The sequence below is a fragment of the Neophocaena asiaeorientalis genome, unplaced genomic scaffold, assembly GCF_003031525.2.
Source record: "Neophocaena asiaeorientalis asiaeorientalis breed wild unplaced genomic scaffold, Neophocaena_asiaeorientalis_V1.1 scaffold251, whole genome shotgun sequence".
Lineage (NCBI taxonomy): Eukaryota > Metazoa > Chordata > Mammalia > Artiodactyla > Phocoenidae > Neophocaena > Neophocaena asiaeorientalis.
Genome location: NW_020173377.1, coordinates 4,439,857 through 4,462,108, shown reverse-complemented (window position 1 = coordinate 4,462,108; position 22,252 = coordinate 4,439,857). Strand labels below are relative to the sequence as shown.

Here is a 22,252-nt window from a genome sequence, read left to right as displayed (position 1 = left end):
TCTATTAGCTATTATCATCCTTCACATCAGACTCCTTTTGGTCCAAAGGAATTCTAGAACCACCAGGCTTATAAGTATAATGTCAATTGTACTGTTTCATTCAATGTGTCTATATTAATTGAGCACTTACTCTTGGCAGGCACTATGTTAGTTACTGGGAGTATAATGGACATACAGGGTCCCTATGCTCATGGAATTTACCACTCAGTGGTAAATACAGACACGAAGCTATTAATTGCAGCCATATCCAATGATAGGAAGAAAAGGTACACAGTGCTATGAGAGTCTAAATGAGGGTGGAGGAGGATGTAGACTAGTCTGGAGGGTCAGGTAATGGCTCTTCTGTGACATATTTGTAATCTACGGCTTTAAAATAAATTACCCCAAACACTTAGTGTCTTAATACAGCAAATGCTTATTATCTCATAGATTCTGTGGGTCTGGAATATAGGAGTCACTTAGCTCAGTGATTCTGGCTCAGAGTACCTCAAGAGGTTGCAGTCAAGCTGTTGGGTAGGGCCACAGGCATCTGAAGGCTTCACCGAGGCTAGACATCCACTCCTACAATGGCTTATTCACATGACTGTTGGCAGGAGGCCTCAGTTTCATGTCATATGGGCCTCTCTTTAGAGCTTGAATGTCCTCAGGATGTGGCAGCTGGCTTCTCCCAGAACAAGTGGTCCAAGAACGTGAGCAAGAAGGATGCCATAATGTCTTTTATGACCAAGCCTCAGAAGTCACACATGTTACTTCTACTGTATTCTATTTGTTAGAACTGAGTTATTAAGTCCAGTCCACAGGCAAGGGGAAGATATTTAGGCTTCACCTTATAAAGGGAATATACAAACTTTGTGGACATATTTTAAATTACCACACAAGGAGATGGCTAGATTGATTATTGAAGATATTCTAGACCAGGGGTTGACAAACTTTATGTACAAGGCCAGGTAGTAGATATTTCTTGCTTTGTGAGTCCATATTGTCTCTGTTATAACTACTCAACTCTGCCATGAAATGAAATGAAAGCAACCATAGACAATATGTAAGTGAATGGATGTAGTAGTGTTTCAATAAAACTTTATTTACCAGAACTGATGGTGGGCTATAGTTTGCTGACCCCTACAGATACAAGAGATGAAAAGGGTAGAGGATTATTTCAAGCAGAAAACCAGAATGTTTCATAAAGAACAGAAGTATTGGGCACTTAAGAGTAAAGGTATCAAAAAAAGGTTTTTTTTCATGTACTAGGAGGTTTACTACAAAATTGTTTGTAATAGAAAAAAAGAATAGAGAACGCTTATTTCCGCACATAAATTCTAAAAACATAAATATTGTTGAGGTAAAAACCAAAATGCAAAAGCTTTGTGCAATATGGACAGCTGTCATTTATGTAAATGAGAAAACAATGTACTCTGTTGTTAGATTTTACTATTTATGAGGACATACATATGTAATAAAAGCACAGAACATGCATGAGAAAGACACCAACTTTAGATGATGGTTTCTCTCTAGCAGAATGGAAGTGGTGAAGGTTGTGGAACTTAAACAGTTTCTGTTATATATTTATGGTTTAAAAATTTATTTTTAATTGTGATGAAAACACACAACATAAAATTTACTACCTTAACCATTCTTAAGTGTACAGTTCAGTAGTGTTAAGTATATTCACACTGTTATGCAACCAATCTGGAGAACTTTTTCATTTTGCAAAATCGAAACTCTGTACCCATTAAACAACTCTCCATTTCCCCCTGCTCTCAGCCCCTGGCAGTAATCATTCTACTTTCTGTTTCTATGGTTTTTACTACTCTAGATGCCTCCTATCAACCATACAGTATTTGTCTTTTTGTGACTGCTTTATTTCACTAAGCATAATGTCCTTGAGTTTTATCCACGTTGTAGCAGGTGTTAGAATTTCCTTCCTTTAAAGCTGAGTAATACATTGTATGTATACACCACATTTGATTATTCATCCATCTGTTGATGGACACTTCAGTTGCTTCCACCTTTTGGCTTTTCTGATAATGCTGCTATGAACATGGGTGTACAAATCTAAAACAGAGTTTTGATGAAAGAAATGATCAGTAAATCATTGTGCAGTATAGCAGCCTGAGCAAATATAGTAGCCTGAAGGTCTTTTTTCCTTCCATTCTCCCACAGCACATTCCAGTCAGACTTTCACTCACACTATCCACCTACTGGATAGTCAAGTTTATTAATGCCCTGCTTGTTGCTAAGTCCTGTGGTCTTTCCTCTGGCCTCATCCTATTAACTGCTCAGCAGCAATTGATAAGGTGGTCATTCCTGCATCCTGGGCTTATTTGCTTCACTTGATTTCCAGGATGCTACTCTCCTGGTTCTTTTCCTCCCTTTATTTCTTCTCAGTCTCCTTTGCTGCTTCCTCCTCACTTCTCAGACCCCTTAATGTTGGATTGCCCCTGGGCTCAGTCCTCTGATTTCTCCTCTCCTCTCTATGCTTAGTCCCTAGTTGGTTTTATCTAGGCTCATTGCTTTAAATGCTATCCACCGATTTCAAATTTGTAATTGTAGCTTTTACTTCTCCCCTCACATCCAACTCATCTATTAAACCGCCTACTCAGCATCTCCACTTGAATGTCTAATAGCATCACAAACTTAACACAGGCAAAACCAAACTCTTGATTCCCATAACTCCCACTTCTCCCCACTCTTGCCTATGTTGGTATTCCACCTCCATTCTTCGTATTGCTCAGGCTAAAAGCCTTGAAGCCATCCTTTACTTGTCTCTTTCTCTAATCCCAGGCCATCTATCAAGAAGTCAAGTGAGCCTCACCTTCAAAGTATATCCAAACTGAGTTCCTTCCCATTGCCTCCACTGTGGTCCAAGGTTCTGTCATCCCTTGTCGGGGTTATTCTAGTTTCTTCTTACTAGGCCCTATGGTTCTTCTCTTACCTCCCTCCTCAATCCAAAACCATACTTCAGTCCAATAGCTGAAGTAATCCTTTATGAATGTGCATCACATCCATATCATGGTTTGTCTTTCCTCAGAACCTTCCAGTGGATCCCCATTTTTCTCAGAGTAAAACCAGTATCCCTACAGTGGACTCCAAATGTATACCTATCTTCCCATCATCCCCCACCCCTGGACTTCTCCGACCAACTACTTTCCCCATCCCTTATGCAGCTCTAGCCATGTACGTAAATATTTACTATTCCCTCTGCCTGGAATATCTGCACAACTGGTTCCTTCATTTCCTTTAGATCTTTGTTCAGATGTCACCTTTTCCTGAAGCTTTCCCTAATCACCCTATTTAAAATGGCTATCAATCCCTCACCTCCCAAATGTCCCACTCCACCTTCATGACTTATTTTCCTTTACAGCACTTATGACAAACTGGTTTAGTCACCTTTTTAAATTGTGCCTCTCTCCAATTGGAATTTGAAATGAAAAAACACATGAGGACTGAGACGTTTGTCTATTTGGTTTACTGCTGTATTTCCTATATCCCTTGCATCAAATTATTTTTTGAATATATGAAGCTCTGCTGTATCTTAAGACTGACCTGAGTTGATGCTGAGATTATAGTGTTTCTTTCCTTTTGGTTTCTCCGATTGGTTTTGTTTCTTAAAAGAGGCAATTGAAAAATATGGCTTCAGAATCTTGGGCAATCTTGAAATTTGAGCAGGCTTGTGACTGCTTTAATCAACATAGCATTGCAGAAGTGATGCTATGGGACTTCTGAGGTTACGTAATAAAAGGCCATGCCGTCTCTGGCTTATTTGCTGGAACACTTGCTCTTGGAATCTTTACACCTCAATGTAGGAGGTGGGAGTACCCTGAGGCTGCCATGCTGTGAGGAAGCCCAAGTCACATGGAGAGGCCATATATAGTTGATAAGATTGAGAATTCCAGCTAAACCTAGACTTCAAGTTATTTTTCAGCCGAGGCACCAGACATGTGGGTGGAGAAGCCATCTTGGAAGTGGATCCACGAGCCCCAGCTGTTCCAGCCCTCTGACACCATGCTTTAGAAACAAGCCTTCCTTACTCTATCCTTTATGAATTCCTGACCCAGAATTCATGAGCATAATAAAATGGTGGTGGTTGGACACCACTAAAATTTGGGGTGATTTGTTACATAGCAGTAGAGTAACAGAACGGTAAGGTGGAAAGGCCAGATAAAAATAGTAAATTACCTTTAGAGAGAAAGTTAAGGTTTGATTTTTTTTTTTTTTTTTTTTTTTTGGTGTACTGGAGAAAGTATGTGGTATGTGCAAACATTATTCTGTCAAGCTCATCTTGTATGCTAGTGTCCATCCAGATTAACTCACTAGACTTCAGATTCTCATTAACTGCCAAGTAATGTCATCCTGATGAACCACTTGAGATTTCGTGCTCAAAATTCTGGGGTCTTGGTATATTTCCATGCTGAACAGCTGGAGGAGCTGGCAGTGTTAGACCAGCTCAGGCCAGCCTAGTCATTAGATTATAGAAAAATAACCTCGGTGTCAGTGTTGCAATGAGATATCCAATTTTCTTCTTTTATTTTTATTCTGTTTTTGAAATGGAGAATGAGTGTGATTAGAAATATCAGCCAGAGATCAGCTTTTCAGAATCAGCTGCTATTAAAAATCTGGGTGTTCTCAGAGCTGGAAGGGCCATTAGAAACTCACTCATAAAACTGCTTATTTTACTGATCAGAGAGGGGAAGGGGCATGACCAAGGTCTCAGGCTGGGTCTGGACAGGGTCCTGGCTCCCCACTCCCCATGCGGTTCTCTTTCATCTCAATAAGTGGTTTTTAGCCTGTAGTCTGTTTCACAGATGAACTTCTTGGGTGTTGGAACAGGCGTTCTGAACCAGCTGTAATGGTATAAAATTTGTTAATGCGTGCTTTTGTGTCCATTTCTGGAGATAATCCACAGCTTCCGTCTGATTCTTACAGAGATCAGTGACCCAGAAAAGCATAGAACCACTGCGCTTGATGGTTTAATACTGTCATTTAAAAACTTCTAGAGTAAGTTAAATCTTGTCCTCTCGCATCCCTACACCACATACTGCTGGGGAAATTCTTTAGTTATTTAAGATTAGTGCCTAATGGGTACATCTTTCAGATGGTTAAGGATAGTTGGAGCACCAGCAACCAATTCATCTTACTCTCAGTTTAGAAAAATTCGGCAAGCACTCACACGTTAACATCACTTTTGTAATTCAAAAGCAACAAACAATACAGGACTAGGTAGGTATTATTTTTCCTTCCAGCCATTGCAGTAGTTAAAGCAGAGGGCCCTGGGATCTCTACAGATAAAGCCTGAAAGCGCAGAGACTAACTTAATAGAAATTTATTTTTCCTGTGCTCCACCATCCAGTGTGGGTGTTCAGCAGACTTTTCACACGGCATTTCAGGAACCCAGGTTCCTTTTATCTCGGGGTTCTGCCATCTTCTTGGGTCTTGGAGTCCTTTACTTCTAGTCAGCAGACAGGAAAAGAGGGAGAGTTGAGGACAGGGTAGGAGGTTTTTATGGACTTGAGTTCTTCATTTTTACCCACATTCCACTGGCCAGAAATAGGTCACATGGTCTCACCTGGATACAAGGGTGGTGGTGGTGGTACTTCCTAGCAATAGCTCTACACTGATGAAGAGGCACACAAATCTTTGTTGGGCAACTGGTCCTCTCTGCCGCAGTCAGGGTGTGCATTTTAATGATCCTGAATCTCAGAGATGGATAAAGTGTCTGAGATGGGACTTTCAGGCAATCCCTAAAGTCTGCAGGTGGCTTATAATCTTCACTTACCTGACACCTTAAGAATTAAGGTGATCCTCAGAAACTGTGAAGCCAGAATTGATTGAAATATAATGTAGTTAGGGTAGGAATATTGCACTTCTTGGGTAATTGGAGATTTTATTTTTTTAAGGAGTGACAGAGAGGGTGAGGGCCCAATCTGGATTTTGAGCTGGTTTATATTATAATAGAACTCGTATAATTATAGCAAAGAGAACTCTGTTTTCATTTTTGCAAAACTATTGCTACAAGTTCAGCTTTGTTATTGCATGTTTGCCCTTAAAAATCTTTTCATGCTTGGCAGAAATTATAACGGCACATGTCTTTACCCTGTGTTTTTATTTTTGTTGTGTTGCTTAGTTGCTTCATGATTATTTTTGTTTTATACAATCTTAACCTCTCTCCTCAAATTATCATATGATTTTTATTCTGGAACTTGACTGGCTGTGGTATGAAATTATCATGAATTTCATTCTCAGCTTTTTTCATTAAGATGTTTCTGATGCCACATGGTATCAGAATTGGTGACCTATGAAATGTGTTACTCCTACCACTTACTGTGGAACAACTCTAACAAGGGACTTACTTTCTGTTTTGTCATCTATAAGCTTTTATTGGTCTAGTGAACTCCAACAACCTTGGAAGTTACGTTGAGGGCTAAGTAGCTCTGTTTTCTTAGCCTGAGGTCCTTACGTAAGGTGCCCAGTGGTGTGCTGGAACTGGAGTCAGTAATACTTGACCTCATCCCTTCCAGAAATACGTTAGGGGCAAAAATGTCCTAACTGATGTTGAGGCCATTTTGAACAATGAGGAAGCACTAATTCTAGTTCTGCTCAGATTGAAGTCTGAGAAGTAGTTTTGTGTGCCAGTGATGACTTTGAGAAGAAAATATGCTACAGTGCAGAGCTGTAGCAGTAATTCCCCTGTACTGATCTCTAGACTTATGCACCTTGGCCCTTGACCAAGTCTTCTTGGACTGCTGGAAAATAAGAACAATGTAATAGGACATGGGTGAAAGGTTGCCTGTTTTCTTATCCTGGAATCCAGGGAAGGACTATCTTTTTTTGTGCAATTCTGTTATTCTGACAATTTTTACATAAATATGTTCTATCTTAATGAAATGGTGATAATAGTAGATGGTAGTGGTGGATGTAGGGTTACTTTCAATGTCCTTACTTAGATAAAGCCAGAAATTATGTTGGTCCTCTTCTTTAACACCCAAGGTTTTTCTTTTCTTTTTTTAAATGTTGGCGGTCCAATGGAATGTAAAGACCTAAAACTACTCCATGTCGACTTTAAATGACTTTTCAGGAAGCAAATAAATCTTATGGAATTATCCATAGGTGACTTATAAGTCAAATAAGTCTTAATGGAATTGCTCCATAGGTGCAATTACTCACTTAGGTGAGTAATTGTATCAGCAGTGTGGATATGCATGAGCATTTTTGTTTACTCCTGTCATGCATGGCCTACTTTCATATAAGTGTTGATAATTATCATTAAGAAAATCAAAGCATGGACTGAACAAACTTTATCTCTTCTCTTCTGCCAAATCAATCTTTCAAAGTTTTGACAGACTCTTTTAAAATTTTTTTTTGAGAAGAGGCATGTAAAAAGTAAGCCTTGAAGCTTAAAATTGTAATGTGTTTTTTTGTTTTTTACCTAAAGAAGTTACTGGTCTACATCTGGATTTAACCATTTTTTCTCCCCTCTAACACTGTTGATATTAATGCCAGTTTTAATTTCTTGGCATCATGAATGCATAGGAATATCACATACAGATGTGATTTTGAACAAGGACTGAAACTGTAAATTAGGAAGCAAGAGATTCATAGGGTTTCATCAGACCAATTCACTCCAGAAAGTGACACAGTTGTACTGAAAATGTTTTAAATTGCTCATTTCAAACCTACTTCAGTAGCAAAATGCCACCCGTGCAGCAGATTTGCAACTACGTTAGTCATTTTCTTTCCTCCGTTTTCTTGCTGTGTTTGTATTGGGAGCACGGAGTAATGTAATTTACTAAACTATGATTTGACGGCTGGGCAACAGCCCCAGTGTTGAACAGTATTTGGACTATGATTACTTGCTGGCTTTGTCACAGTTGACATTAATTATTGATGGAAGTTTCAGAAATAGCGCATGTGCCAGGAGCTTTTCACCGCAACGCAGGCTCCAGGCAGGAGGGATGCTAAAGAGGGTGGGGGAAGAGGCACCTGTGGCTTGTTTATGTCTGTACACAGCGAGCCTGGACTTGGTGGGCTGAGTGGTACCTGTGTAAAGGTCATGGTATAACGGAAGGATGAACCGTCAGGCTTATTTCTATCGTGTTCCTCCCCAGGAATTACACCGAAGAAGCCAACTTCAGCCAGAGCCAGCCAAGACGAAGGCTCTCCAGACTGTCATTGAAATGAAGGTAGGAGCTGTTCACATTTCTCAAAAACAGCTGTTCCCCTGGAGTTTGTTCTAAACTTGATGGTGCCTAACACAAACATGTGAAATGAACCTTGTGTTTTTCTCTAGACACCCTGGTGGGTGCTTTTCTTCTTGATTGTTTTTTTGGCCTTCTCTGGTGCATTTAATTTATTGGCCCTTTAATTAGGATGCCTTTTCTGGGCAAAAGAATAAAGGGCTCAAGTATCCCTGTCTCAAAGGAGCTGGGTTGATTTCCAGAGGATAGCCAATGCTTTCAACCCTAAGAGAGGTTTTGTATGTGCTTTAAAAGTAAATTTCTAAAGCTAGAGTAATTCTTTTTTTCCTCCCATTCACATTACAATGAAAAGATACCTTGAGAAACTAAGATTTGCAAAGAGAAGTTGTTGTACATGCAATGGAGGCGTTAAATGATTAAAATTATGCTATCAGCAAAATTTACTTTTCAAAGAATAATACTTTCTTATGACTCCAGTATTTTCTCCTAACCAAGTCTGGAATTAACAATAATTTATTAAATACTCACAAGGTATTCTATTTAGCAGTGGATGCATAGAGATATTTAAAAGAAGCAAAGATCCTCCTGCATGGATTTAGGGCATTTAAAGAATAATGAAGTAAATAATGATGAGCAAGCTGTAAAGAAACAGATCTAAATGAAAGCCAGTTTCTTTGTCAGTTGATAGAAATTTGAAGTCTTTTTACTTCTAGTTTTTGACAGAAGGAAGCAAATAGTATTTATCTTAAGAATAAATAATTCTTGATTTACGTTGTTCCCTGAAGAAAAAAAATTTATAATGATGATGTTTGCAATCTGGTTATTTCATGCATAAGTTTAACATTTGAGAGTTTGCCGGTCACCATCATCCTACAAAAGACTTCTGAAACTTGTTGATAGGGTAATGATTTTTCTGTCTTGTAGCACATGATTTTGAATTGTCTGCCCCCAAATTCCCAAGTCCTGGGGAAAAAGAAACTAATACGAGCTACTGAGTTCCTGGTGTGTACAATTCTGACTTCGTATTTTTTTTTCTAGTCAATGACAGTGTCTTCATCCAAGTGGATTTTTGTGGAAATAATGTAGAACATTTGCTTTAAAACTTTATGTCCCCTAACTGAGGTTACAGGATTCAAGGCACTTATACTGCAAATTGGTTTGAAAAATATTATCAAAGGGATCAAATGATAGTAAGATTTTTAAAAAGTTAATATTGGCTCATCAATTCATTTTGAATTTGTGTAATTTTTACTTAGCACTATTTTGAAAATAAACTTACCATTCTATACTTGTGGGGGAGTGTAGAATCTCATAACTGAGATTTCATCCTCACTTCACATTGGAACCAAACTTGAAACTTGGCTAAGGCTTAAAAGAAAAAAAGAGAAGACTAAAGATTTTATTTTATTTTTTTTTGCAAAGAGTCATTTAGTCCTCCTTCTACCCACCTCCATACCTCCCTCCCCAGTTCCAGCACAGTTAGTAATAGAAGAGGATGTATATAAAACGACTTCCAAATTATCTTTAAAAAAAAAAGGAAGTAAAGATTGAGTTTCAGAAACCTTTGGAGAAACCAGGAATGACATCTATCCCAGAGCAGTGGGCATTTTCCTGATAAAGTTCTCTGTACAATTAGTAATTTTTTGTGACTTTTATAAGTAGAAACTCTGATTATAGCTTACTCTTTTTTAGCATCATATGTTTTATTAGAAAACAAAAAATAGTAAATAAAGCACTCATTTAGGCTATCTACATGAGAAGGCATAAAATATAATTTTTAGGGCACATTCACATCCATATGTTATCAGTAAATTGAGTCCAGAGGGTTTTTTTTTTTTTAAATGGATGCCAGTGATCCTGATTTGTAGAAGAACACATTTATTTTTAGGACATTGATAGTCAATATACTTATATACTTGTCAGGGAACTGAGCCTGGAGTTTTTCTATTGTCTTTTGGTTGCGTGTTAATTTACAAAGCACTGCCTTCTGTTTTGTCAGTGGAGAAGTCTGGGTCCCATTAGCATCTATACTTAACATGCATAAATTGAGTTATGGAGGCAGCTGGTAGAGGGTCATCTCCTCAGCCATGTGTAGGTTGTGACAGAGCCTGTGGTCTCTTCTGATTTTGTATATTATATCTGTTTGAAATTGGAGGGAATATTGGAAAGCCATATTCTACAAGACTTAGGGTTGACTACCAAATAGAACTGACCCTTAAACCTGATGGGTGGGACTTGAGACATTGGTTGTATTTTCATTTAAACACCTTGGGTAAGCATCAGTATCATCTAGTGCCTTGGCAAAATCTGAAGTTAAAAGGAGCTTTCCTAGAGTAATTTGGACCTTTAGTTTCAGGGAGATGACACGAGTTAAGGTTTAGAGCTTACCCCTACTTTTCCCTTGCTTCTTAGAGAAACTGAGGGTGAAGTTGTGACTCCTCATCTTCTCCAAAAATATGCTTTGCATCAACTCAAGAAAGGTGTTTGTTGTGAACATCTGTGAAATCTTGTCCAAATGAAAGCACTTTTAGAACCACAGTCTGGTAGTTCTAGTAGATCTCTATGTACCCCTCTGGGCTTTTAGAGTTGTGAGAATATGTCTGTCAGGGAGGGCCATCTGCACACACCAAAGTGGGGGCAATTCGCTTGCAGCCATCACAACTGCTGCCAGCCAGTTGAACCAGGGGGGCTAAAGTCACCTGAATGAAAATAAAAGGAAGCAAAGTGAATGAAGTTATTTGTGATTTATCTTACTGCAGGAAGCACCAAGTTTTAATTTTAATCTTGGTTTGGTCTGGCAGGTATGTTCCAGGTTTGCACTTAGAACATTGCATGTGTTTTTCAGAAAAGTCAGTTTTCTCGTAAATGTTGCAGTACTCCTCCGTTTCTTGCTTTTGTGTCTAAAGATTCTTAGCTTCTCTTTTCTGCTCTTATGGAGAACTGTCAATAAAAAGGTAGTTAAAAGGGCTTCTTTCCTCTTTTTTCTTTAATGTTAATTCCTTTGAAAGAATGTGTTTTTAACCTACTTTTATTATAAATTTGACATGACATAAAAGTTTTACTTTCTTGGGTTCATTCATAAAGCTCTATCCAGTTTTTTAAAAAAATTTTATTTATTTTTGGCTGCGTTGGGTCTTCGTTGCTGTGCGCGGGCTTTCTCTAGTTGTGGCGAGCGGGGGCTACTCTTCGTTGTGGTGTGTGGGCTTCTTATTGCAGTGGCTTCTCTTGTTGCAGAGCACAGGCTCTATGCACACAGGCTTCAGTAGTTGTGGCTCACAGGCTCTAGAGAGCAGGCTCAGTAGTTGTGGCGCACGGGCTTAGTTGCTTCGCGACACGTGGGATCTTCTGGACTGGGGAATGAACCCATGTCCCCTGCATTGGCAGGCGGATTCTTAAACACTGTGCCACCAGGGAAGTCCCGCCCCTTTTTCTTTTTTTTTAACAAAAATGAATTTCAGTAGTGACAGTATTTGTCAGATAATCTCAAAATTTTTTTTCTTTGTCAGTTAAAACTTCTAAGTGAATGAAAATCTAATTCAAAATGGCTAAAGCCTAAAAGGAGTGTACCCTTTCCACTTAACTGGAAAAACTGGTATTGCTTCAGGCATAGCTTGATCCTGGGGCTCAAAAGATGTTAACAGATTCCATTTTCTCTCATTCCATCTCTTATTTTAGCTTTCTTCACATGAGCTCTGTTTTCAGACAGCCCCTTTCTGCCTGTCTGAGCAAGATGGCTGCAGCATCTCCAATAATCACAGGAGGAAGGGACAGGGAGAAAGTTGTGTTTTTAAAAAATGCAAAAAAACGAACCAACCCTAGAATAATAATAATTACTGAGAATGGAGCATAAACCTTCACTCCAAATTTAACAACTCAGGCTGTAAGAAAAAGCATGGAATTTCCTAATTCTCATTTGCTTTAATAAATTAAATGACATTCATTAAGAAAAACAAACTTTATGCTAGCACTGAATTCAGCAGAATTTATCACATGGGACATACATGAGTGACATAAGCGTTTTAGTAAGAGTCACAGAAAATGTACTTGATCTGGTGAACTTGTTAACTAAAGTGGATTAAGAAGTTAGGGGTATAATGTGACTATGTGACAATATTTCTGTGGTAACTGAAGTGAGAATTGTAGTTATTTAGGTTTCTCGTCACATGACCAGCCGCTGCACTTGTGTGTCATGAGTGGTGGTTCTTGTGTAACGTTTACGCCAGTGAGCTTTTCTATGGAAACTGAGTAGTAAGTAATTCAAGATTGAGCTTGACGAAATTGCTGCCTTGTAGATGTGCTATTGATGAAAGAATATGACTTTGCATTCAGGTGCTAACTCTATGGTGAGGTTGATCTTTTGCTTTTAAAACTAAAAACCAAGCCTTATCTTTGTGTTCAGGCAGATGTCTGCTGTTCTTCTGCATGGGGTTGACTGACCTGTAGTTGAGTTAATTTTCTCTTAAGAGATAACTTGGTGTCTGATCAAATTCAGTCAATTCAGTTTCACTAGGCATGGAAGGGATACACTGGAACATGGAGAAGGCAAGAACTACTTGGTAACTTTTCCCAACATCTCATAGCTAGGAAGGGAGAGATTTCAAATTCAAACCTTGGCCATTGAAAGTATCCCATTTCCTAGTGTGAAGTTAATTTGAGTCTTGGGATCTGGTCAGGAATACCATGAAGTGGCTTAAATGTTTTCTTTGGCTCTAGGGCCTACCCTGGTTTATTTCATCCATATTTTGAACTGTTACTTATATGAGTCTAAACACTGCACTCAGCATTGTTTCTTCTCCCAAGATGATGTGTTTGTAGCAAATTGGTGTCAAGCCTCGTTTTTTCTAATCAAGCCAGTTTGATGGCTTTTTAGGCCTTAAAAATAGGCCATAGCTCCTTTTGTGGCTGCTAAACAGAATAACAGCAATAACAACAAAATTACCACCTGCGTCACCAGTGACAGCTATAGCCCGAACACCACTCCACACATGTGGAGTCAGGTGCAAGGCGTCTGACGTATGACCCATGAGTAGGTAAAATTAGCCCCATTTCACAGATGAGAAAGCTATGGTTTAGAGAAGATGAGCAACCTGCCCAAGGTCGTACAGCTGGTAGGTTGGCAGCTGAGATTTGAACATGGGTTTCTTCTCTGAAGTTCTTAGACTCTCTACTCTTCCAGTCTGCTTTTACTGAAGAGGACCCATCAGTTCAGCTAGTTTTTCTTTCCACACTTTGGAAATTATGCACTGAGTTTTGCATCATAGAACAGGTTGAGGCAGCTCATGAGAGCTGGAAAGTTCTATTTGATATATTTGGAAAGGGGCAATATTGTACATTGTGCTGTAAGGCAAGATTCATCCTTTTTACATGTATATGTTATCAGTCCTGCACATGGGGCTCCAAATAGGTACCCTACAGCCAACATATGCCCTGGTTTCTTTCCTTGAGTTTTAAGTCTTGCCCTGAAGCCTTTATAGTAGTGTGGAGCATAACTCATTTAAACTTGCAAAGCCCTGTGTTTTTGATGTGCCCTATCCGCTTATGATACCAGAAATTATCCTTTAGCCTTTTTTTTCTTGAGAAATTTCTTCATTTTCTCATCTTTCAACTTAAATGGGACACGGTTTTGTGTTCTTTTTTTAACTATTTTCCTTAAATAAGGGGAAAAATGTGGGTTTTAAGTGATAGCCAGAAAAAGCAAAATGTCAAGTTAAATGTTAGCTCTGGATGATATATCGTTGTCATTTAGAAGCAAGGAAGATTAAAAAAGTGAGACTTTTTTTTTGCCCAAACTCTTCTTATATGTGTTTGAATCTAAATGTTTGAGTTGCTAATTGATAATTCCTGCTATAAACAGGTTTATTTTGTGTGACTATAACTCCTGAAGTTGAATTACAAATACCAGTGCTTACCAAGCAGCTATATCGTATACAGCACCATGGTGGGCCTTTCAGAAAAAGTGAGCGCTCAGTCTTTAAGGGGCTAGTGGAAGGGAGTATATGAGCCTGGATCTAAATAGTGACCTAAGAACAGCAAAATGGGCTGCAGAGACTCAGAGGATATCAAATAAGAGAGGGACAGGGAATGCTTCTTGGAGGAGATAGCATTTGGGGAGGGCCTTGAAAAAAAGTGGCATGATTTTGATAGTGGGTAGAAGGATTATTTATAAACAGTGGGAACCATATCAGCAAAGGCAAGGAGGTTGGAAATTATGAGACGTGTCTGGGGAAGAGCAAGTCATTCAGTCTGGTTGAGAGAAGACTTTTTAAATTTAAAAAGCAATGGAAGATCAAATGAAACCATAAGAATGTGGGAGAAAAGAAATAATAGAGATAAAAGCTGAAATTAATGAAATAGAAACCAAACATATACAACAGGGGAATATAAAAGCTAAACACTGATTCTTTGAAGAGATTAACAGATCTCCTGGTCAGAATCATTGAGAAAAATAGAGACAGACAAACAATACCAGGATTGAAAGGGGGCATCACTATCAATCTTACTGACTTAAAAAGTATCAAGGGATTTTATTAACAACATTGTGATAATAAAGTTGAAATTTTAGATTAATTCTTTTAACAATACAACTTATCAAAACTCGATGAGAAGAAACAGAATATCTAGAATATCTGAGTAGTCCTGTATATTAAAGAAAATGTTTCTATGATTTGAAACCTTACCACCAAAAAAAATATCTAAAAAACAAACCAAACAAAAAATCCCGTAGTCCCAGATGGCTTCTTCAATGAATTTTACTAGACATTTGAAGAAAAAATGGTATCAGTCATACAGAAACTATACCAGAGAATAGAAAAAGAGGAAACACTTCCCATTTTATTTTATGAATCCAGTATAACCTTGATATCAATACCCAACAAAGCCATTACAAGAAAGGAAGATTACAAACAATCTCTCATAAACATCAGTGCAAAATATTCTAATGAACTGAATGCAGTGAGAGTGACTAAGTTGTGCTTATTCCAGGAAGGCAGGGTTGGACTAATATTTGGATATCAATCAATGTTATTTACCACATTAACAGGATAAAGGAGAAAAATTAATTTCAATGAATGTGGAGAAAGCATTTGATAAATGCAGCATTCATTTATGCTAAAAAACCTAAAAAACGCTTTTATCAGACTTAGATTAGGAGAGAATTTTAATCTGTTAAGAGGTAGCTACAAGAAAGCTACAGCAAGTATCATATTTAATGGTAAAATAGATAAAGCTTTCCTTATAATATAAGGAACAAGACAAGAATGCCTATTACTATCACTTCTACTCAACAATATTCTGGATATCCTAGGTATAAGAATTATAAAGGAAGAAATAAAACCCTTTTATTCACAGGCACCATAATTTTGTGTGTAAAAAATCTCAATGAATCCATATATAAACTACTAGATTAATAAATGAACTTAAACAGCTGGTCAGTATATAAAAATGAATCATCTGCATACCAGTAACAAACAATTATGAAATGAAATTTAGAAAACAATATAATTCAGGATGGTATTAAAAAACCCAAAACATCTAGGAGCAAATCTGACAATGGTAAGCAAGACCTAATTTAAATAGAAGGTACAAAACATAATTACATATGGAATAACCAAAAACTTGAAACAAATGAAATAGCTATCAACAGTGGAGTGGATAAATAAACAGTGAAATATTCATACAATGAAATGCTATATGGCAATGTGAAGGCACAAGCTATTGCTTCCTGTAACAGCATAATTGAATAACTCCAAAACGGTGTGGAAGGAAGCCAGACACAAAAGAATACATACAATATGATTCTGTTTGTATGTGTTCCAAAAATAGAAAAAAGTAATCAATAGTGTTAGATGTCTGGATAGTGGTTAATCTGGAGGAGGAGGGAGGGTGGGGAGGTTGGGAGGGGGAGTGAACGAAGCTTCTGGAGTAGAAGTAATATTCTATTTTATGTTATGGTTTGTATGTAATCAGCCATGTTCACTTTATCATAATTCATCACACTGAAAACCTGTTATTTGGCTACTTTCCTATGTATAGTATACTTTAATTACAAAGTTCATTGAAAAATAAAGGAAGAAAAACTCAAAAATAAAAAGACAAATAATGCTATTAAAAATTGGGCAAAGGATTTGAATAGGCATTTCTTCAATGGAAACATGCAAATGGCCAATAAGGACATGAAAGGATGTCCAGTGTGATTTGTCAAAAGGGAAATGCAAATCTAAACCACAATTAGATAAAACTTAGCCCCCACTAGGATGGCTAAGATAAAAAGAGAGACAATAACAAGTGTTGGGAAGATGTGGAAAAGCTGGACCCTCATGTATTGATGGTAGGAATCTAAAATGGTTCAGTCCATTTTTGAAAACTCTTTGGCAGTTCTTCAAAATGTTAAATGTAGAGTTACCATATGCACCCAAACAACTTGAAAACGTGTACACACAAAAACCTATACACAGATGTTCATATTATAATTGTTAATAATAGTCAAAAACCTAAAGCAACCCAAATGTTCACTATCTTGTATGAATAAACAAAATATGGTATATCCATATAGTGGAATATTATTCAGCACTGAAAATAAGTGAAGGACTGATACATGCTATAACATTGATGAGCCTTGAAAACATGCTAAATGAGAGAAGCCGGTTGCAGAAGGCATCTTATATGATTCCATCTATATGAAATTTCCAGTATAGGCCTATCCATAGAGATAGAAAGTAGATTACTGGTTGCAGGGAGCTAAGGGGAGAGGAGAAAAAGGAGTGACTGCTAATAGGTACAACAATTTGGGGTGATGAAACTATTCTGGAATTAGATCGTGGTGATGGTTGCATAAATCACTGAATTGTACACTTTAAAAAAGTGAATTTTATGGTATAAATATTGTATATTAACAAAGCCATTATTAAAAAATGAAGATATTATAAAAGAAAGGGTCAATAACTTTGGTTACTCAAAGATTAAAAAATAAAATGAATTATAGAATAACCAACTAGGAGATGCATTTCTAAGGTGTATAGTAGTTACAGTCTTAATAATATATAAAGAGGTTATATTTATCAGTGTGGAATAAAAGCTTGGGGAAAAAAACGTACCAAAATGTTGACACTAATTCTAGAAGGGGAGATTAGAAAGGATTTTTTTCTTCTTTCTCCTCCCTATATTTTTATGTTTTCAGTAGTGTGCATTCATTATATAGGGATGATCAGGAATTATAATTTAGGAAAAACATCAATAAGTTTGTTGAAAGAAAAACCATCTATCAAAAGTCTTAAAGATACACAATTTCTTCTATTCTGGTTTCTTTTGCTGAACTGAAAAGGCTCCAAAGTGGAGAAGGTTATGTTATTTATGGAAATTGAGAATCTGGTCCTGCCACTTAGTGCTTCTCTGAAGTCCAGCTTTCTCTTCTGTAGGATGGGACCATGATACCAGGTTGCGCAGAATTGCGGTGGGAATTAAAATGTCTTAAGGCGTGGGAAAATCCTGGCATACAATAGATGCTCAAGGAATTCTCTGCTCCTCCATCCCTTCCTTTTCAGTCTGAAAATTGAATTTTACCTGTTTAAAAAAAAAAAAAAAAGAGGTGGTACCTTTGAGCAAGGACCACCAGAGAGAAAGAGTTTAACAAGCTTACTTCAGAGTCTTAGCTCTGAATTTAGCACAGTTTGCATGTGGAAAGACTTTAAAAGTGTCTTTGAAATGAGAAACCAGTGGAGAAAAAAACAGCAACTCCCAGTAGGCCTGTGGTATAATAAATGACCCAGGGACTTTGCTGGGTCCTTGGCAAGTCACTTGTCCCCTCTGGCTCTCACTATTCTCATTTGGCAAATGAAGGGATTGAACAAAGTGTCCTGCTTTAAAAATTCTACTGAGTCTGGAGGTTTGGTGACCGGCAATTTGGACTCTCAAAGGGCCTGCCTGGGGAGTCTGAATTGACATGGCATTCTTGCAAAGTTTAAAACTTTGTTTTGTTTGCTCCATCTTGGCCAGCTCTGCTCAGGCCAGCAGCCCCTGCCCTCTCCCTTGTTGGTGCTCAGGTTCCCAGCTTATTGTTTATTTAGGCATTGCAGTTTCCTTATTGACGTGCGCACCCCCCTCCAGCGGAGTTGAGAAGTCAACCACAGGCCTCAAGTGAACTCCCCCTTCAACTTTCAGTAATGACAGTGTACTGGCCGTCACATGCCTCATCCCTAAGGCATGGTCCACTTTCCACATCCCTCAGGCCTTGTTGGTGACTTGGGGTGGCCTGAATTCCTCTGCCGCCTGTTGCTTTTTCCATGAGACAAGCTTGTTGAACATAGAAGGATTTGCAGTATGTTTTGGAGATCCTGAGAATGAGGCCCCAAACCAGGGCTGTTGGGGGCTTTGGGGGAGTGTTAAAAGGAATTGGAAGAGTGAGTTCAGGTTGCTAGAAGGCCAGTAAGGAGAACTTCACCTGATCTTTTCCCAAAGAGTGTTGGAAGAGAAAAGAAGTGTCAGGTGTCCGTCTTTTTATTACTCCCTGAAATGCATTCACAATTTTGCAAAGTAGTATTTCACTGAATTTCTGGGAATTCAAGCATTCTTTGTATTCAAATGTTTGTGAAAGATAACATGGATCCAGCCTTGGGAGGGCAGGCTGCATACACCGAGGGGCTACCCTGTCATCTGGAAGCAGTTTCTGAAATTTCTTCCTCCTTTTCCTCTCTTCCCAACATCTTCACTGTTTCCTTTTGACCTTGCTCTGTGATCTTTAAAGGCTAAAAGTACTGTGTGGAGGAAAGGACCAAAAGAGCCTAGCTTCTAGGTGGCTGACTGTCTCTGAGGCCAGTCTGTCCTGAGGTTGTCCTGGGAACAGCAAGGTCACAGTGTGTGGCCTCCTCACTCCTATTCAAGGGAAGGCTTTGTGGAGGGAATCATTCCAGTTTGTGAAAGGTGTTTAAAAAATGATTAGAGAAGATAATTACGGTGATACAAACAAACACTTCATGAGGTGTTATCATGAAGCAGGCAGTCTTCATCTGGAGAAATGCAAAATGGTGTGGAAGGTAGAAAGGTTTTATAGGATAAGGAAAAGAGAACAAGGAAGAGAAAAATAGAAAGCATCTGATTGGCTGGGGCGGCATAGTCAACCTTGTTTGAGGTGAAAAGGAATAAGGGAATAAGTTCCGAGCCCAGAGTTGGTTTAGTGTTTGGGGATTGGATGACTGGATATACTGTGTTTCTGGTCTAGTAGAACATTTACAGGCACATGGAAGTTAAAAGTTTTGGTTTGTTGATATGGCACCCTCTTGAGCCCAGAAAGTTATTTCAACAAAAGAGAAAATCTTAGGCAAGTTATTTCCCTTTTGTGGATATCCTGACCTATAAAGTAGGTAAAATAAATACTTAATTCATAGGGTTATGGGCAAGATTAAATGAGATTTTCTAGCACAGTGCTTGCCTTAGTAATCAATACACATTAGCTGATGTTGTTATTAATCCGTTTTTAGTACCAGGATGGAGAAACATTGTTTGCTTCTGTCCTATGCTATTCCTGTCTGTATATTCAGATAATGCATAGATATTTATATTGTAGCATAAATGGGGAAGAAAATGTAGGCATAAAAAAAATCTTTTTGATGTGTTTTTCCCCAGCCCAAGGAACTTGCAAATACATGCAGATCTTTGTGTCACCCTGTCCTTAAAGGGAATGTCTTTAGAGGCCAAGTCATTGTTAGTTAAAACACACACGCATACGCACACGTACACACACACACACACAACCACAAAAAAGTAGTTTCTGATGCACCTAGTCCACAGGTTGGTACTGGAGAGGCTCTGTATTAGGCTGTCTCACAGGCACATGGATATGATTTTGGGTTAGCCAGTGCTCCCTTCCATGCCTTGGAAACGTAGGAAACTCTCACTATTAATTGCAGCAGCTTTCTATGTAGGGCTGATACTCAACTGAGAGGCATAGGTACAGCTATACTGATTGTTAAAATGTTGAAATAGTTCTATGGTTACCCCAAACCCTCAGAGTACCTGTCCCACTCTAGCTCTTACCCTGGGACCTCCCAAATCCAGCAACTAAAGAGTTAACCCCTGTCCACACAGGGACTTGGCAGACCTGGTTTCTGTGCTCCAGGTGGCATCTGTTCTGGTTGGTTCTTGCCCTGTGCAGTACTGTTGTTGAATGACTCAGCAATCACCCCTGACTCTGGGATTTAAAACACTGGGATTCAATTTCCAATTAAGATAACACAACTCCATTGAAACTGCCTTTATGTCTGCAGTGATATCCTAATTTTTTTCTTAGTCTTTACTGTCTTCAAACTTTTCTTTGACTCCCTTTCTTTCTTGAAACTTCACTCTCTTATTCTCTGCAACCTTTTCATGATTTCCATCAATTTTTACTCATCTTTCTTTTGGTGATTCCTCCACTGTTTTTTCTATACTTGATTCTCAACTATATCTGAGAATTCTTTCACCATCATTTCTAGTGTTGCAACTTCCATTTTAGCTTTGGTTTTTATTATTAACTTCCCGAAAGCCATCTTATTGCCGCCTTTTTTTTTTTTTGCGGTACGCGGACCTCTCACTGTTGCGGCCTCTCCCGTTGTGGAGCACAGGCTCCGGACGCGCAGGCTCAGTGGCCATGGCTCACGGGCACAGCCGCTCCGCGGCATGTGGGATCTTCCCGGACCGGGGCACGAACCCGTGTCCCCTGCATCGGCAGGCGGACTCTCAACCACTGCGTCACCAGGGAAGCCCCTTATTGCCTTCTTTTTACCAGTTGATAAATGATTCCCAGTCAGATTCAAGTGCAGACTCCTTGCTTGATTCTGAAGACTGCTTATCATTCAGCCCCATCTTCCTTTTATTTCCTACTTCACTGCAACTAAAAGTGATCTATACTTTTTAATCAGTCCTGTCTTACTCTTCCTTGATACATGGTCCATACTTGTTCTGTTATTCCTTCAACTTATATTAATTAAATATTATGTCCTGGACATCACATTGAGTGCTCTTGACTTTGCAAGTATTATTACTTCTGGCTGGAAAACATTTAATTTTCTTGATAATCTTGTTCTTATCTATCTCCATATCCCATATTAGAGTCCTGTGCTTTCTGGAGATTTCTTGACTCTTCTGTGGTGGTCTTACCCATTTCTGACTTGCCTGTGTTCTTATAAAATATTATATCTAACTATATTTTTTGTTATCTTTCACACTGTTTCTTGTGTATTATACTCTTCTGGTTACAAGTGAATGAAACCCTGCTACTGTATTTTGATGTTATGGAGAGTAGATGATTCAGATAGACCTAGCTGTTCAATTGATATTATAAGGCCCCATCATTTAGGCAGATTCTTTTTTTTTTTGTGCGGTACACGGGCCTCTCACTGTTGTGGCCTTTCCTGTTGCAGAGCACAGGCTCTGGACGCGCAGGCTCAGTGGCCATGGCTCACGGGCCTAGCCGCTCTGCGGCATGTGGGATCCTCCTGGACCGGGGCACAAACCCGTGTCCCCTGCATCGACAGGCGGACTCCCAACCACTGTGCCACCAGGGAAGCCCAGGCAGATTCTTAATACATGGTATCAGAGAAGGCCACAACCAGCCACAGGCCCATATTTTTCTTACATTCATAATCTCACAAAAGGAGAGGTCCTTGATTTTGTGTCAGTCCCCTCGAAGAACTCTGATTGGCCTTGATGGCTTAATGAATTCACTCCTGGATCAGTCAGCATCCAGAGGATCCATGGTGCTTGCCACTGTGGGTCAGACTAGAAAACCCCACTAAAACCACAGGGAGTTGGGGAGATGTAGTTCCTAAAAGAAAAAGAAGTTGAGCAAATAGACAAAAAAGAAACAGCTACTGCCACAGCTGGAAACAGGAAGGAAGGATAGAGCATGTAGTGTGTGTTAGGTATTATACTGGAAGGTGTGCATGTTGTCACTCATTGAAGTCTCATAACAACCTTAGGTTATAGGATTAGCAAGGTTAGGAACACAGGAAGATAAACAGGGTGGAATAAAAATAGAAGCTACTGTCTTTTACATGTGTACCTCACCGAACTGGGAGATGGATAGGGAC

General features: G+C 38.8%; 1 protein-coding gene across 1 annotated transcript in view; it reads left to right on the top strand.

Moving 5' to 3' along the window:
• Positions 1 to 22,252, top strand: part of ERC2 (ELKS/RAB6-interacting/CAST family member 2) — an 823,240-nt gene that overhangs the window by 244,216 nt on the left and 556,772 nt on the right. The window contains exon 3 of the mRNA XM_024746387.1: positions 8,103 to 8,177. Within this exon, the coding sequence (XP_024602155.1) occupies positions 8,103 to 8,177 (75 nt within the window). The remainder of the gene's footprint in view (positions 1 to 8,102; positions 8,178 to 22,252) is intronic.